The 20,348-nt window shown below is 52.8% G+C and overlaps 1 protein-coding gene and 1 long non-coding RNA gene across 4 annotated transcripts in view; one reads left to right on the forward strand and one right to left on the reverse strand.

The window, feature by feature from the left end:
- The window catches only part of LOC118393776 (malonate--CoA ligase ACSF3, mitochondrial), a 52,942-nt gene extending 33,031 nt beyond the window's left edge, over nt 1-19,911 (forward strand). For both annotated transcript variants that reach the window (XM_035786828.1, XM_035786829.1), the window contains exons 8-10: nt 16,455-16,589; nt 16,817-16,928; nt 19,193-19,911. In XM_035786828.1, coding sequence (XP_035642721.1) covers nt 16,455-16,589; nt 16,817-16,928; nt 19,193-19,310 — 365 coding nt within the window. In that variant the 3' untranslated portion in view covers nt 19,311-19,911. The remainder of the gene's footprint in view (nt 1-16,454; nt 16,590-16,816; nt 16,929-19,192) is intronic.
- On the reverse strand, nt 4,683-13,859 carry LOC127912057 (uncharacterized). Of its 2 annotated transcripts, none has more exons than XR_008080310.1 (4): nt 13,803-13,859; nt 11,498-11,535; nt 7,414-7,581; nt 4,683-4,807 (listed from the first exon to the last, which is right to left on the reverse strand). It is a non-coding gene; the product is annotated as an uncharacterized LOC127912057 (long non-coding RNA). The 2 variants fall into 2 exon arrangements; XR_008080312.1 differs by lacking the exon at nt 13,803-13,859 and adding an exon at nt 11,667-11,828.
- Nucleotides 19,912-20,348: the final 437 nt, after the last annotated feature.

A 20,348-nucleotide genomic window follows, 5' to 3' on the forward strand; every position in this document is an offset into this window, starting at 1 on the left:
AGGACCAACTTGATGTCTTTAAACTTGCAACTGGCACAGAAAATGTACCACGTGTTCCATGTGTCTCTCTCTTTTAACACCTAGAGCAGCGGCGCCTGGAGTTGACAGGAAGTGTGTGTGACGCTGAGCGTGGCCTTTGTCATTTGTCTCACTCTGCCCTTTCTAGAGTCCCCCCCTCACCAAAACCTCCCACAGTGTAACCTTACCACTGAGTGTGCCCAGAGCACTCAAAGACAAGTGTTAGTGTATGTTTGTGCCTCTGCGTTTTTTGTTTTGGCTTTGGGCAGTGCTGACTGTCACTTCCCTGCCTTTTCCCTGTCTGACTTCCAGCCTGGCTTGAGATCATGGTGGCAGGCAGGGGAGACAGACACTGGCAAGGTGCTGAGAGGAGAAAGGAGAGGAGACACGTCACTGCAGACCAGGAGACTTTCTCTGCGCCACCATCTTCTATTCTATTCCACGTTTTTTCATTTCTTCCGTGCCATCCATCGTTTTTTTCCCATGCCTACGAAGGAGATGAAAGCCCGGCGCAAGTAGGCTTCTTATCGATTATCGTTTTAATCGTCCATATCTCCACTCCTCCTCCACTTGTCCTCCACAACAGTACAGAGACTGAGACTGGGATGTCAAATCACAAGTATTCTTCAGTGTGTCCAAAAGCCGCCCTCTCCATTTTTATCAGTGTCTTCTCCAATCACTATTCCCACTGGTCCCTAATTCCAAACAGGCGCTGTTTCTCTCTCCTTATTTTCCCGTTCCTCAAAGATATAAGGTCACAACAGCCATCGTCAAGTGAGCACCAAGTGTGTCAAAGTCAGCTGAAGAGTGTTTGACTGTACTGAATGTTAGTAATGTGTCTGTCTGCTGTGTTGTGTAGTCCCCTTTCCCCTCAGACATCATGGAGCCGTAAAGAAGGGTGAAGTGAAAAGCTTTGCATATATTCCCCTCCAACCCCATGGCATCCCACTTATCTGTAGTAATGTAAAACATGTTCTCATTCTACTTTCTATTTACATGAGAACGGGGCTACACGCCTGTGACTCAATTATTCCTGGCTTTTGGGGTTTTCTTCCTTAAAACCGAAGGGAAGGAAGGGGAAACTGTAAATACACTATTACTGATGTTAACACCCATCCAGTTCCTCTGCTCCCCACCTCCTCCCCCAATCCTCCTCTCCTCCCCCGTTGCCCCGGTCTATCAGTGCAGAGCAGTGGTCTGTGAAGAAATTCCCAATATCTAAATTTACACACTGTATCAATCTTGTTTAATAGACTGGAAAGCTTATTGCTCCGGCGCGGAGCCGGGAGAGAGGGCAGCGGTGATAAATTGCGGCGTCCCTGCGACAGCCGCCCGTGATGTATAATGAAATATTTATGATTTATCCCGGCTAATAAACTGAAATGAAGTGCGTGATGTATGGGAACAGATGGGCCCTCTATTGATGCTGTGCTCGACAGAGGCAGGGAGGAGAGAGAGAGAGAGAGAGAGAGAGAGAGAGAGGAGGGCAGGCAATGGGAGAGGAAGAGACACTGTATGAAGGAGGGGGGAGGGGGGAGAGAGAGCAAGAGGAGAGAGAGAGAAAGGGGAGATGGAGAGGAGGGGATGGAGGAGTCGCAGTACTGAAAGAGGCAGGATGGGATAGAGGGATGTAGAGAAGAGTTGAGAGGATAGATGAATGTATTTTGGGAGGTTGAGATGATTAAGTGCGCGAGTGATAGAGAGGAGATGAGACTGTAACTAAACTGGTTTTGATTTATGCTTAAGTCTTTATCTAGTATTTCCTTACCTTGATACCATATACGATGGCAAGTGTGTACTATGCATATGATAATGTACACTGACATCAGTTATAGAATGTAGAGGTCTGGTAGAAGTGAGACTGAATAGAAGGTAATGTCGTAGTTCTCTTCTCCTGATGCTGTATTTCTAATGAATGAGGGGTGACCTTGAGACAGAGAGAGGCTGGGTGACCTTGTGGATGTGTCAACAGCTGCCTCTTCCACTGCACTCCTCTACCAGTCACCACCCACCAGCCCTGGACCAGGCCCTGTTCTCCAGCACCTGCTTAACCCCCCCCCCACCAAAACACCTACACCTCTCACATACCCCAATACACCGCTACACATCTCACATACCCCAATACACCCCCACACCTCTCACATACCCCAATACACTCCCACACCTCTCACATTCACCCCACTACACCCCACATCTCTCACATACACAGCTACACCTCTCACATATCCCAATAAACCCACACACCTCTCACACTGCCCAATACACCTCTTACATACACCCCCAGACCTCTCACACACCCAATACACCCCACACCTCTCACATATACCTCTCACACACCCCAATACACCCCTACACCTCTCACATACACCCCCACACCTCTCACACACCCCAATACACCTCTCACATACACCTCTCACACACCCCAATACACCCCCACACCTCTCACATACATCCCCACACCTCTCACACACCCCAATACACCCCCACATCTCTCACACACCCACACACCTCTCACACACCCTAATACACCCCCACACCACACACAACCCAATACACCCCCAATACTCCCCCACACCTCTCACACACCCACACACCTCTCACACACCCTAATACACCCCCACACCACACACACCCCAATACACCCCCAATACTCCCCACATCTCTCACACACCTCTCACACACCCCAATACACCCCCACACCTCTCACACACCCACACACCTCTCACACACCATAATACACCCCAACACCACACAAACCCCAAAACACCCCCAATACACCCACACACCTCTCACATACACCCCCACACCTCTCACACATCCCAATACACCCCCACACCCCTCACACACCCCAATACACACCCACACCTCTCACATATAGCCCCACACCTCTCACACACCCCAATACACCCACATACCTCACACACCCCAATACACCTCTCATACACCCCAATACACCCCCACACCTCTCACACACCCCAATACACACCCACACACCCCAATACACCCCAATACACACCCACACCTCTCATATACACCCTCACACCTCTCACACACCCCAATACACCCACACACCTCACACACCCCAATACACCTCTCATACACCCCAATACACCCACACACCTCACACTCCCCACACCTCTCATACACCCCAATACACCCCCACAACTCTCACACACCCCAATACACCCACACACCCCAATACACCCCCACACCTCTCACACACCCCAATACACCCCCACACTTCCCACACACCCCAATACACCCCCACACCTCTCACACACCCCAATACATCGACACACTTCTCACACACCCCAATAAACCCCCACACCTCCCACACACTCCAATACACCCCCACACCTCTCACATACACCCCCACACCTCTCACACACCCCAATACACCCACACACTTCTCACACACCCCAATACACCCCCACACCTCCCACACACCCCAATACACCCACACACCCCAATACACCCCCAATACTCCCCCACACCTCTCATACTCCCCAATACACCCCAATACACCCCCACACCTCTCACATACATCCCCACACCTCTCATACACCCACACACCTCACACACCCCAATACACCCCCACACCTCTCATACACCCCAATACACCCCCACACCTCTCATACACCCCAATACACCCCCACACCTCTCACACACCCCAATACACCCACACACCTCACACACCCCAATACACCCCACACCTCTCATACACCCCAATACACACCCTACACCTCTCTCACACACCCCAATACACCCCCACACCTTTCACATACACCCCCATACCTCACACACCCCCCACACCTCTCACACACCCCACACCTCTCACACACCCTAATACACTCACACACCCCAATACACCCACACACCTCACACACCCCAATACACCCTCAATACTCCCCCACACCTCTCACGCACCCACACACCTCTCACACACCCTAATACACCCACACACCTCACACACCCCAATACTCCCCCACACCTCTCACACACCCCAATAAACCCCCACACCTCTCACACACCCCAATACACCCACACACCTCTCATACACCCCAATACACCCCCACACCTCTCACATACACCCCCATACCTCTCACACACCCCCACACCTCTCACACACCCCAATACACCCACACACCTCACACACCCCAATACACCCCCACACCTCTCATACACCCCAATACACCCCACACCTCTCATACACCCCAATACACCCCCACACCTCTCACACACCCCAATACACCCACACACCTCACACACCCCAATACACCCCCACACCTCTCATACACCCCAATACACCCCTACACCTCTCACACACCCCAATACACCCCCACACCTTTCACATACACCCCCATACCTCTCACACACCCCCACACCTCTCACACACCCCCACACCTCTCACACACCCTAATACACTCATACACCCCAATACACCCCCACACCTCTCACATACACCCCCATACCTCTCACACACCCCCACACCTCTCACACACCCCAATACACCCACACACCTCACACACCCCAATACACCCCCACACCTCTCACGCACCCCAATACACCCCCACACCTCTCACACACCCCAATACACCCCACACCTCTCACACACCCTAATACACCCACACACCTCACACACCCCAATACACCCCCAATACTCCCCACACCTCTCACACACCCCAATACACCCACACACCTCTCATACACCCCAATACACCCCCACACCTCTCACATACACCCCCATACCTCTCACACACCCCCACACCCCTCGCACACCCAAATACACCTCCACACCTCTCACACACCCTAATACACCCACACACCTCACACCCCAATACACCCTCAATACTCCCCCACACCTCTCACGCACCCCAATACACCCCAAAACATCCCACACCTCTCACACACCCTAATACACTCACACACCCCAATACACCCCCACACCCACACACCTCACACACCCCAATACACCCTCAATACTCCCCCACACCTCTCACGCACCCCCAATACACCCCACACCTCTCACACACCCCAATACACCCCACACCTCTCACGCACCCACACACCTCACACACCCCAATACTCCCCCACACCTCTCACACACCCCAATACACCCCCACACCTCTCACACACCCCAATACACCCACACACCTCTCATACACCCCAATACACCCCCACACCTCTCACCTACACCCCCATACCTCTCACACACCCCCACACCCCTCACACACCCAAATACACCCCCCCACACCTCTCACACCCCCTAATACACCCACACACCTCACACACCCCAATACACCCCCAATACTCCCCCACACCTCTCACACACCCCAATACACCCCCACACCTCTCACACACCCCAATACACCCACACACCTAAATACACCCCACACCTCTCACACACCCACACACCTCTCACACACCCTAATACACCCACACACCTCACACACCCCAATACTCCCCCACACCTCTCACACACCCCAATACACCCCAATACACCCCCACACCTCTCACATACACCCCCACACCTCTCACACACCCCAATACACCTCACACACCCCAATACACCCCCACACCTCTCACACATCCCAATACACCCCACACCTCTCACACACCCCAATACACCCTAATACACACCCACACCTCTCACACCCCCCAATACACCCACACACCTCTCACACACCCCAATACAGCCCTACACCTCTCACACACCCACACCTCTCACAACCCTCAATACACCCCTACACCTCTCACACACCCCAATACAGCCCTACACCTCTCACACACCCCAATACAGCCCTACACCTCTCACACACCCCAATACAGCCCTACACCTCTCACACACCCCAATACACCCCTACACATGTCACACACCCCAATACACCGCCACACTTCCCACACCAATACACCCCCACACCTCTCACACACCCCAATACATCGACACACTTCTCACACACCCCAATAAACCCCCACACCTCCCACACACTCCAATACACCCCCACACCTCTCACATACACCCCCACACCTCTCACACACCCCAATACACCCACACACTTCTCACACACCCCAATACACCCCCACACCTCCCACACACCCCCAATACACCCACACACCCCAATACACCCCCAATACTCCCCACACCTCTCATCTCCCCAATACACCCCAATACACCCCCACACCTCTCACATACATCCCCACACCCACTCATACACCCACACACCTCACACACCCCAATACACCCCCACACCTCTCATACACCCCAATACACCCCCACACCCTCATACACAATACACCCCCACACCTCTCATACACCCCAATACACCCCCACACCTCTCACACACCCCAATACACCCACACACCTCACACACCCCAATACCACCTCTCATACACCCCAATACACCCCTACACCTCTCACACACCCCAATACACCCCACACCTCACATACACCCCATACCTCTCACACCCCACACCTCTCACACACCCCCACACCTCTCACACACCCTAATACACTCACACACCCCAATACACCCCCACACCCACACACCTCACACACCCCAATACACCCTCAATACTCCCCACACCTCTCACGCACACACACCTCTCACACACCCTAATACACCCACACACCTCACACACCCCAATACTCCCCCACACCTCTCACACACCCCAATAAACCCCCACACCTCTCACACACCCCAATACACCCACACACCTCTCATACACCCCAATACACCCCCACACCTCTCACATACACCCCATACCTCTCACACACCCCCACACCTCTCACACCCCAATACACCCACACACCTCACACACCCCAATACACCCCCACACCTCTCATACACCCCAATACACCTCTCATACACCCCCACACCTCTCACACACCCCAATACACCCACACCCTCACACACCCCAATACACCCCCACACCTCTCATACACCCCAATACACCCCTACACCTCTCACACACCCCAATACACCCCCCACACCTTTTCACATACACCCCCATACCTCTCACACACCCCCACACCTCTCACACACCCCACACCTCTCACACACCCTAATACACTCATACACCCCAATACACACCTCTCACATACACCCCCATACCTCTCACACACCCCCACACCTCTCACACACCCCAATACACCCACACACCTCACACACCCCAATACACGCACCCCAATACACCCCACACCTCTCACACACCCCAATACACCCCACACCTCTCACACACCCTAATACACCCACACACCTCACACACCCCAATACACCCCCAATACTCCCCCACACCTCTCACACACCCCAATACACCCACACACCTCTCATACACCCCAATACACCCCCACACCTCTCACATACACCCCCACACCCCTCGCACACCCAAATACACCCCCACACCTCTCACACACCCTAATACACCCACACACCTCACACACCCCAATACACCCTCAATACTCCCCCACACCTCTCACGCACCCCAATACACCCCAAAACATCCCACACCTCTCACACACCCTAATACACTCACACACCCCAATACACCCCCACACCCACACACCTCACACACCCCAATACACCCTCCTCCCCCACACCTCTCACGCACCCCAATACACCCCACACCTCTCACACACCCAATACACCCCCACACCTCTCACGCACCCACACACCTCACACCCCAATACTCCCCCCACACCTCTCACACACCCCAATACACCCCCACACCTCTCACACACCCCAATACACCCACACACCTCTCATACACCCCAATACACCCCCACACCTCTCACCTACACCCCCATACCTCTCACACACCCCCACACCCTCACACACCCAAATACACCCCCACACCTCTCACACACCCTAATACACCCCACACCTCACACACCCCAATACACCCCCAATACTCCCCACACCTCTCACACACCCCAATACACCCCCACACCTCTCACACACCCCAATACACCCACACCCTAAATACACCCCACACCTCTCACACACCCACACACCTCTCACACACCCTAATACACCCACACACCTCACACACCCAATACTCCCCCACACCTCTCACACACCCCAATACACCCCAATACACCCCAATACACCCCAATACACCCCCACACCTCTCACATACACCCCACACCTCTCACACACCCCAATACACTCACACACCCCAATACACCCCCACACCTCTCACACACCCCAATACACCCTAATACACACCCACACCTCTCACACCCCCAATACACCAACACCTCTCACACACCCCAATACAGCCCTACCACACCCACACCTCTCACAACCCTCAATACACCCCTACACCTCTCACACACCCCAATACAGCCCTACACCTCTCACACACCCCAATACAGCCCACACCTCTCACACACCCCAATACAGCCCTACACCTCTCACACACCCCAATACAGCCCAACACCTCTCACACACCTCAATACACCCCTACACCCTCACACACCCCAATACACCCCCACCTCTCATACACCCACACACCTCACACACCCCCACACCTCTCACACACCCCAATACAACCCCACACCTTTCACACACATACCCCTCACACACCCCCACACCTCTCACACACCCCAATACACCCCCACACCCTCACACACCCCAATACACCCCAATACACCCCCACACCTCTCACACACCCCAATACACCCCCACACCCCACCCCCACACCCTCACACACCCCAATACGCCCACACACTTCTCACACACCCCAATACACCCCCACCCCACTCCCCACACCTCTCATACACCCCAATACACCCACACACCTCTCATACACCCCAATACACCCCCACACTCTCATACACCCCAATACACCCACACACCCTCATACACACACCCCCACATCACACACCCCAATACACCCACACACCTCACACACCCCAATACACCCCCACACCTCTCATACACCCCAATACACCCCTACACCTCTCACACACCCCAATACACCCCCACACCTTTCACATACACCCCCATACCTCTCACACACCCCCACACCTCTCACACACCCACACACCTCTCACACACCCTAATACACTCACACACCCCAATACACCCACACACCTCACACACCCCAATACACCCCAATACACCCCACACCTCTCACACACCCACACACCTCTCACACACCCTAATACACCCACACACCTCACACACCCCAATACACCCCCTACTCCCCCACACCTCTCACACACCCCAATACACCCACACACCTCTCACACACCCCAATACACCCCAATACACCCCACACCTCTCACACACCCACACACCTCTCACACACCCTAATACACCCACACACCTCACACCCCAATACACCCCAATACTCCCCACACCTCTCACACACCCCAATACTAAATACCCCCACACTCTCACACACCTCTCACACACCCTAATACACCCACACACCACACACACCCCCAATACTCCCCCACACCTCTCACACACACCCACACCTCTCACATACACCCCCACACCTCTCACACACCCCAATACACCCACACACTTCTCACACACCCCAATACACCCCAATACACCCACACACCCCAATACACACCCCCCACACCTCTCATACACCCCAATACACCCCCACACCTCTCATACACCCACACACCTCACACACCCCAATACACCCCCACACCTCTCATACACCCCAATACACCCCCACACCTCTCATACACCCCAATACACCCCACACCTCTCACACACCCCAACACACCCACACACCTCAATACACCCCCACACCTCTCATACACCCCAATACACCCCTACACCTCTCACACACCCCAATACACCCCCACACCTTTCACATACACCCCCATACCTCTCACACACCCCCACACCTCTCACACACCCACACACCTCTCACACACCCTAATACACTCACACACCCCAATACACCCACACACACCCCAATACACCCTCAATACTCCCCACACCTCTCACGCACCCCAATACACCCCCACACCTCTCACACACCCCAATACACCCCAATACACCCCACACCTCTCACACACCCACACACCTCTCACACACCATAATACACCCACACACCTCACACACCCCAATACACCCTCCTCCCCACACCTCTCACACACCCCAATACACCCCACACTTCTCACACACCCCAATACACCCCAATACACCCACACACCCCAATACACCCCCAATACTCCCCACACCTCTCATACACCCCAATACACCCCCACACCCTCATACACCCACACACCTCACACCCCAATACACCCCCACACCTCATACACCCCAATACACCCCACACCTCTCACATACACCCCAATACACCCCCACACCTCTCACACCCCAATACACCCACACACCTCAATACACCCCCACACCTCTCATACACCCCAATACACCCCTACACCTCTCACACACCCCAATACACCCCCACACCTTTTCACATACACCCCCATACCTCTCACACACCCCCACACCTCTCACACCCCCCACACCTCTCACACACCCTAATACACTCCACACCCCAATACACCCCCACACCCACACACCTCCACACCCCAATACACCCTCAATACTCCCCCACACCTCTCACGCACCCACACACCTCTCACACACCCTAATACACCCACACACCTCACACACCCCAATACTCCCCACACCTCTCACACACCCCAATAAACCCCCACACCTCTCACACACCCCAATACACCCACACACCTCTCATACACCCCAATACACCCCCACACCTCTCACATACACCCCCATACTCTCACACACCCACACCTCTCACACACCCCAATACACCCACACACCTCACACACCCCAATACACCCCCACACCTCTCATACACCCCAATACACCCACACCTCTCATACACCCCCACACCTCTCACACACCCCAATACACCCACACACCTCACACACCCCAATACACCCCCACACCTCTCATACACCCCAATACACCCCTACACCTCTCACACACCCCAATACACCCCCACACCTTTCACATACACCCCCATACCTCTCACACACCCCCACACCTCTCACACCCCCACACCTCTCACACACCCTAATACACTCATACACCCCAATACACCCCCACACCTCTCACATACACCCCATACCTCTCACACACCCCCACACCTCTCACACACCCCAATACACCCACACACCTCACACACCCCAATACACCCCCACACCTCTCACGCACCCCAATACACCCCACACCTCTCACACACCCCAATACACCCCACACCTCTCACACACCCTAATACACCCACACACCTCACACACCCCAATACACCCCAATACTCCCCACACCTCTCACACACCCCAATACACCCACACACCTCTCATACACCCCAATACACCCCCACACCTCTCACATACACCCCCATACCTCTCACACCCCCCACCCCTCGCACACCCAAATACACCCCCACACCTCTCACACACCCTAATACACCCACACACCTCACACACCCCAATACACCCTCAATACTCCCCCACACCTCTCACGCACCCCAATACACCCCAAAACATCCCACACCTCACACACACCCTAATACACTCACACACCCCAATACACCCCCACACCCCACACCTCACACACCCCAATACACCCTCAATACTCCCCCCACACCTCTCACGCACCCCAATACACCCCCACACCTCTCACACACCCCAATACACCCCCACACCTCTCACGCACCCACACACCTCACACACCCCAATACTCCCCCACACCTCTCACACACCCCAATACACCCCCACACCTCTCACACACCCCAATACACCCACACACCTCTCATACACCCCAATACACCCCCACACCTCTCACCTACACCCCATACCTCTCACACACCCCCACACCCTCACACACCCAAATACACCCCCACACCTCTCACACCCCCTAATACACCCACACACCTCACACACCCCAATACACCCCCAATACTCCCCACACCTCTCACACACCCCAATACACCCCCACACCTCTCACACACCCAATACACCCACACACCTAAATACACCCCACACCTCTCACACACCCACACACCTCTCACACACCCTAATACACCCACACACCTCACACACCCCAATACTCCCCCACACCTCTCACACACCCCAATACACCCCCCAATACACCCCACACCTCTCACATACACCCCCACACCTCTCACACACCCCAATACACCTCACACACCCCAATACACCCCCACACCTCTCACACACCCCAATACACCCTAATACACACCCACACCTCTCACACCCCCCAATACACCAACACCTCTCACACACCCCAATACAGCCCTACACCTCTCACACACCCACACCTCTCACAACCCTCAATACACCCCTACACCTCTCACACACCCCAATACAGCCCTACACCTCTCACACACCCCAATACAGCCCTACACCTCTCACACACCCCAATACAGCCCTACACCTCTCACACACCCCAATACAGCCCAACACCTCTCACACACCCCAATACACCCCTACACCTCTCACACACCCCAATACACCCCCACACCTCTCATACACCCACACACCTCACACACCCCCACACCTCTCACACACCCCAATACAACCCCACACCTTTCACATACACCCCCATACCTCTCACACACCCCCACACCTCTCACACACCCCAATACACCCCCACACCTCTCACACACCCCAATACACCCCAATACACCCCCACACCTCTCACACACCCCAATACACCCCCACACCTCTCACATACACCCCCACACCTCTCACACACCCCAATACGCCCACACACTTCTCACACACCCCAATACACCCACACACCCCAATACTCCCCACACCTCTCATACACCCCAATACACCCCCACACCTCTCATACACCCCAATACACCCCCACACCTCTCATACACCCCAATACACCCACACACCTCTCACACACCCCAATACACCCACACACCTCACACACCCCAATACACCCCCACACCTCTCATACACCCCAATACACCCCTACACCTCTCACACACCCCAATACACCCCCACACCTTTCACATACACCCCCATACCTCTCACACACCCCCACACCCTCTCACACACCCACACACCTCTCACACACCCTAATACACTCACACACCCCAATACACCCACACACCTCACACACCCCACAACACCCCAATACACCCCACACCTCTCACACACCCACACACCTCTCACACACCCTAATACACCCACACACCTCACACACCCCAATACACCCCCAATACTCCCCCACACCTCTCACACACCCCAATACACCCACACACCTCTCACACACCCCAATACACCCCAATACACCCCACACCTCTCACACACCCACACACCTCTCACACACCCTAATACACCCACACACCTCACACACCCCAATACACCCCCAATACTCCCCACACCTCTCACACACCCCAATACACCCACACACCTCACACACCTAAATACACCCCCACACCTCTCACACACCTCTCACACACCCTAATACACCCACACACCTCACACACCCCAATACTCCCCCACACCTCTCACACACCCCCATACACCACCTCTCACACACCCCAATACACCCCCACACCTACACCCCAATACACCCACACCCCAATACACCCCCACACCTCTCACAATACACCCCCACACCTCTCACACACCCCAATACACCCCACACCTCTCATACACCCACACCCCCACACCTCTCATACACCCCAATACACCCCCCACCTCTCACACCCCAATACACACCCCTCAATACCCCCCACACCTCTCACGCACCCCAATACACCCCCACACCTCTCACACACCCCAATACACCCCCCACACCTTTCACATACACACTCTCACACACCCCTCTCACACACCCACACACCTCTCACACACCCCATAATACACCCACACACCTCACACACCCCAATACACCCTCAATACTCCCCCCACACCTCTCACGCACCCCAATACACCCCCACACACCAATACACCCCAATACACCTACACCTCTCACACCCCCACACACCTCTCACACACCATAATACACCCACACACCTCACACACCCAATACACCCACTCCCCCCACACCTCTCACACACCCCAATACACCCCACACCCAATCACACACCCCAATACACACTCCCCCCACACCTCTCACACACCCCAATACACCCCCACACCTCTCATACACCCACACACCTCACACACCCCAATACACCCCCACACCTCTCATACACCCCAATACACCCCCACACCTCTCATACACCCCCCCCCACACCTCTCACACACCCCAATACACCACACCTCAATACACCCCACACCTCTCACACACCCCAATACACCCACACACCTCTCACACACCCCAATACAGCCCTACACCTTTCACACACCCATACCTCTCACACACCCTCAATACACCCACACACCTACACTCACACACCCCAATACAGCCCACACACCTCACACACCCCAATACAGCCTCTACACCTCTCACACACCCCAATACAGCCCTACACCTCTCACACACCCCAATACACCCCAATACACATGTCACACCTCTCACACCCACAATACACACCATAATACACACCTCTCACACACCCCAATACACCCCCCGACACCTCTCACACACCCCAATACACCCACACACCTTAAATACACCCCCACACCTCTGCCTCACACCCTAATACACCCACACTCCTCACACACCCCAATACTCCCCACACCTCTCACACACCCCAGACACCCTCACACCTCTCACACACCCCAATACACCCCCCACCCTTACACCCCACATCTCAGTCCTAATACACCCATCCTCACACAATGACCCACTTCCCTCTCATCACCCCACAGCCCCAGCAATACACCCTAATCCCACCTCTCACACCCCCAATACACCCACACACCTATCACACAATACAGCCCACACCTCTCACACACCCACCTCACAACCCTCAATCACTACACCTCCACACACCCCAATACAGTCCCTTCACACACCCCAATCATACCTCTCACACCCCAATACAGCCCCTTACACACCCAATAACCAGCCACATGTATCACACCCCAATACACCCCTACACCTCTCACACACCCTAATACACCCCGACACCTCTCACACAGCCTTCATTTCCCTCTCTCTGCCTCAGCTGGGAACTCTGTAATGATCCACCAGAACTCTCGCCTTCTCTCCACACCTCCCCCTCGCCACATCTCAGTCCCACACTCATCCTCCACAATGACCCACTTCCCCTCCTCATCACCCCCCAGCCCCAGCTGATCCCTCACACTCAATAACCAGCCCCTTATCACACTCAATAACAGCACCTTATCACACCCAATAACCAGTCCCTTATCATACTCAATAGCAGCCCCTTATCACACCCAATAACCAGCCCCGTATCACACTCAATAACAGCCCCTTATCACCTTACACCAATTGGTCAATACAGCCCTTATCACACCCAACCAGTGTATCACACTCAATAACCATCTAAAACACACATAAACTCCCCCTTCCACACACCACTCCCAAACAGGCACACCCACACACCCCTCCAGTACTCCCCCGTGGTCACACCAGTAGGTGTCTATCATGGCTCTTCTGTCTGAGGTCACAGTATGCCAGTCAGTCAGTGTTCCTCTCCTCAGCCTCTCTCTGAACCCTGGCTGGTAGGTGTGGCGTTTCCACTGAGAGAAAGTGTTACCTAGTGATGAGGTGTCAGGTGGCCTGGATGTCAGCCAGTTCCCAGATATGGTCCACGGATGTTTGTGTTTTCCTATATTATATATGCTGCTGTTTTTACAGTGCCACAGAGACGGCCCGGCACACCTAAGTCTTGGCGTTGTGCTGCTAATCAGTGGTGGGCATGGGGGAGGTAATTAAGGGGAACTCCAGCTGAGCTTCTCTCTCTCTCTCTCTCTCTCTCTCGCTCTCTCTCCTCTCAGCTATTTGCCCAAGAGATAGAGGCAAAGCAGGTTGAATGCATCAGCAGCCTATGTGTGCAGCATCCAGTATATTGCCATTCACCTGCTGATTGATGGAGCTCTCCGTCTCAGCTGTTCTGCTATGGTCTGTGGACTGTGGTCTGTTTACTGTGGTTCCTCTGAGTCTCTGACACACTAATGAAGCAAGCCTGTGTTGTGGTACTGTGACTCTCTGAAACACTGAGCAGGCCTGCTTCACTATGCCACCCACCCTCTCTCCCTCCTCCACACACAAGCCTGTGTTACATACAATATGCCAAGTCATGTGACAACCCGGTGGGAGTAGGGGTTGAATGATGGAGTGTGTGTTTTTCCGTGCATGGTAGATGTGCACACCTATGATAGACGAGGACTGTTAGGCAATTTTTGTTTTTGTTTTGCTGTGTTTCTCCTACGTTGAAGCCCAGTCTCCCTGTGCTTGTATGGTGTCCTGCAGGGGACACAGCGGTCTATAAGAATGGAGTGTACTGGATCATGGGCCGCACCTCAGTGGACATCATAAAGAGTGGAGGCTATAAGATCAGTGCTCTGGAGGTGGAGCGACACCTGCTAGCCCACCCTGATATCACAGGTAAACACACCCTCTATTGGCTCCTTTATGGTGCTTTTCCACTGCAGTGACTTACACCGGCGCCTGGCCTGAAGACTCAGGCTTTTGTGTTCCCATGGTTGGCACCATTAGACTGGTTGGGTTTAAACAACATTCATAATTTTACTCGTTGAAATATTACACTAGCTTTCAGGATGTATCTTATTTCTGGGTGTTATGCTGATGTGTGGTGACCCTTGACCTCTCAGATGTGGCTGTGATTGGTGCTCGGGACGCCACCTGGGGACAGAAGGTGACAGCGGTGGTGCAGCTGAAGAGGGGGCGGAGCATGACCCTGTCAGAGCTGAAGACCTGGGCCAGGTAACAGGCAACACGAAGGACATTAATGTCACACTAGTTTTATAGCACCATAAAGCAGCGTTATTAAAACCATTTATAAACACTATAACTCCCAATAACTGTAGAAGTATTTATTTCAAAACCATTCATTGTACCACATCCATAAAGGTGCTTATAAATTGTAGATCCACTGTATTACAGACGTGTGCCAGACCAAATTCTAATAGATATTCCATTTATTGGTATGTCTGCTAGCTAGCTGTGCTTTGTCATGCTGCTCCATTCCATCAAACATTTGGTGTTCAGGGTTCTGTGGCTTTACTCTTTGGGAACATGCGACAAACCTTAAATTGTGTGTTTTTGAAAATAGAATTGCGTCCACCGCATTTATTGAATTAGAGGAAGACTTCACTGCTCAGTCCCCCGGGGAGTCATCCAGACCTGTTTATAGTAACTGCTGCTGAAGCCTCAAAATCAATAGCAATCTAACTACTGGAGAGACAGAGAGAGAGAGAGAGAGAGAGAGAGACCACTCTCATTTAACTGAAGGGGCCAAGGGCAGATGTGGACTGATGAAGAGAGCTGAGGAGAGAATAGAGAGAGAGTGAGGATGAGGAAATGAGGGATTTTGATGGAGGACTGTCTGTCTGGCAGGCAAGCCGTTGCTGTTTCGGTCTTGGCTTCTTTTTTCTCTAAATGTCACTGTGGTTTATTTTGCCCCCCAACATTGGCAGAAGACACATGTCCTTTTCTGTGGAGTGGCTCAGGGCATCTCTCTATCTCTCTCTCTCCTTGTGCCCCCCCTCCCTCTTTCACTCGCTGTCTATATTCTTTATTTTTGTCTCCCTCTCTGTCTCTCTCCCTCCATCTGTCTTTGTCTTTCTCTCTATCACTCTCTGCCCACCCCGTGTGTGTGTGTGCTCGTGTGTGTGTGCTCGAGTGTGTGTGCTCGTGTGTGTGTGCTGTGGGCTCCATATGGTGTGGGGGTGTGCAGGCCCTACTGCTGTGCCCTGCTGGTCCTGCATGGTGGATTAGCAGCGCTGCCTGTCTGCCAATGACCCTGCCCCCCCACCCACAGGTGCTGCCTGCGGACGGGCAAGAACAGGGCCAAGGCAGGGCCAGCCAGGGTGAAGGAGATGGAGAGGAGGGAGGGGGGGGGGGGCAAAAAAGTGCATGGATGCTCACTCCTCAGTGCCCCGGCTTCAGCTGTCACCCTGTATCTCTGTCAATCGCTGTGTTCCTCACTGGCTAGTGCAGACACACACATACATACACAACAGGCAGAGCTTCCAAGAGATGGGTGTGTGAACAAGCCCCATTAGACAGACACACACACATATATAGTTGTGTGACACAGTCATGAAGTCATATGTATAGCGAGTAATGCAGAGAGAGAGAGAGACAGACCCATCTGCTGCGAGGGACAGAAGTATGATTTATTGATTGACTATTCTCTGTCTATCGCCACAACACAGCCATTAGATAATAAAAACGCTTCAGGCTTCACGGCTCAACATAACAACCATGCATTCAAAATGGCAGACATTTAATTAGCTCAGCCTTGTGTTTTTGCCTTGACTATTTTGTTTTTATTTCATGCTGATTACATTGTTTTGTATTAACCAAATAGGAAATGTCTTGAAGCAGTCTGGGGGATATTACCGTGGGAGAGAGACGCTCTAGTGTGTATGAAGGACGTTCTCTTATCTCTCAAACTGACTGCAACACCAGAGGCTCAGCCTTTGTTCCACTGTAATTGTTATTGTGTGTACACTCAAGTAGTGTCTCGTGGCTTTGTGCCTGTGTGTGCGTGCCTGTGTGTGCGTGCCTGTGTGTGCCTGCCTGTGTGTGCGTGCCTGTGTGTTAAGCAGTAGAAGAGTTAATATGTGCATGCCTTTATATGTGTTTCAGTCCTGTGTGTTAATTGTCATGTGTTGTGTTTCAGTCCTGTGTGTTAATTGTCATGTGTGGCGTTTCAGTCCTGTGTGTTAATTGTCATGTGTGGTGTTTCAGTCCTGTGTGTTAATTGTCATGTGTGGTGTTTCAGTCCTGTGTGTTAATTGTCATGTGTGGTGCTTCAGTCCTGTGTGTTAATTGTCATGTGTTGTGTTTCAGTCATGTGTGTTAATTGTCATGTGTTGTGTTTCAGTCCTGTGTGTTAATTGTCATGTGTTGTGTTTCAGTCCTGTGTGTTAATTGTCATGTGTTGTGTTTCAGTCCTGTGTGTTAATTGTCATGTGTTGTGTTTCAGTCCTGTGTGTTAATTGTCATGTGTTGTGTTTCAGAGAGCACATGGCTCCATACACCATCCCTACAGGCCTGGTCCTTGTGGAGGAGATGCCAAGGAACCAGATGGGGAAGGTCAACAAGAAGGACCTACTCAAGCACTTCTTCCCCAGCTAACTAGTAGAGAAGCCTGCACCTCCTTCATGGCCCACCTCCTCCACGACACCTCCTTCCAGCAGGAGCAGAGACCCTCCTCATACTACAGTAAACCATCGAGATGAGCTCCAAGTGACTGACTCACCAGACAGTGGTCTGGGGAAGAATGAAGAGACCTCATTGAGGATCCCACTAACTACACCACTGACCCCACTCAGCTCAGAGTTACCGTAGGACTGTTCACTGCTGGGCCTGGAGGCACTGAGCTCAACAGTGCTGTCTTACACGTGATTAAACTGCTGTGGAGATATATTTAGTTTGGCTGCCATGACAGAGAACTGATTTAATACGATAAGGCTGTGGTGCCTTCTTTAAAGACTGAGTGCTGCGATCATTAGCATGACTGGGGATCATGGCATGAATAATTATGCCAACACACAAGTACATTAAGAAACCGTGAAAATGATAAGAGCAGCAAGAGATCCTTGACATTATACACAGAAGAAGAGAGGGGAGTACAGTGCATTCTTAAATTGCTTATAATTACAATCCAGTTGGATACCCTTGAATTGGCAATGAAGTTTATTTTAATGTAATAAAATGGATGATGTATGGAAAGGCCGTTTTTGGTGTTTGGTTTATTGATTGCAGCCTTGCTTAATATTCAGCTACTGTGTAAGGGGTGACTTATCGAGTGTGTGTGCAGGTAGGTGTGTGCAGCTGTGGTTACACAGGTGTGATGAGAGCCTAGAGGCAGAGAGGAAGGGGTCTAGATAGAGAAGTGTCCCACAGCTGGGAATCCTCCAACCTCCTCCCTCTCTTCTCCATTATCCGCCTCTCCCTTCATCTCTCCTACAGGCTACTGTGAGAGATAGTGACTACGCCATTCATTGTTTGCCACCGTCATCATGGGTCAAGAACGGATAACTTGAGCATTCCCTCTTAGCAGAACGGTGACATTTCTATACTGAGTAAAAGATATAAACGCATCACGTAAAGTGTTGGTTCCATGTTTCATGAGCTAAAATATCTCAGAAATGTTCCATATGCACAAAAATG

Source organism: Oncorhynchus keta, chromosome 2, assembly GCF_023373465.1.
Source record: "Oncorhynchus keta strain PuntledgeMale-10-30-2019 chromosome 2, Oket_V2, whole genome shotgun sequence".
Lineage (NCBI taxonomy): Eukaryota > Metazoa > Chordata > Actinopteri > Salmoniformes > Salmonidae > Oncorhynchus > Oncorhynchus keta.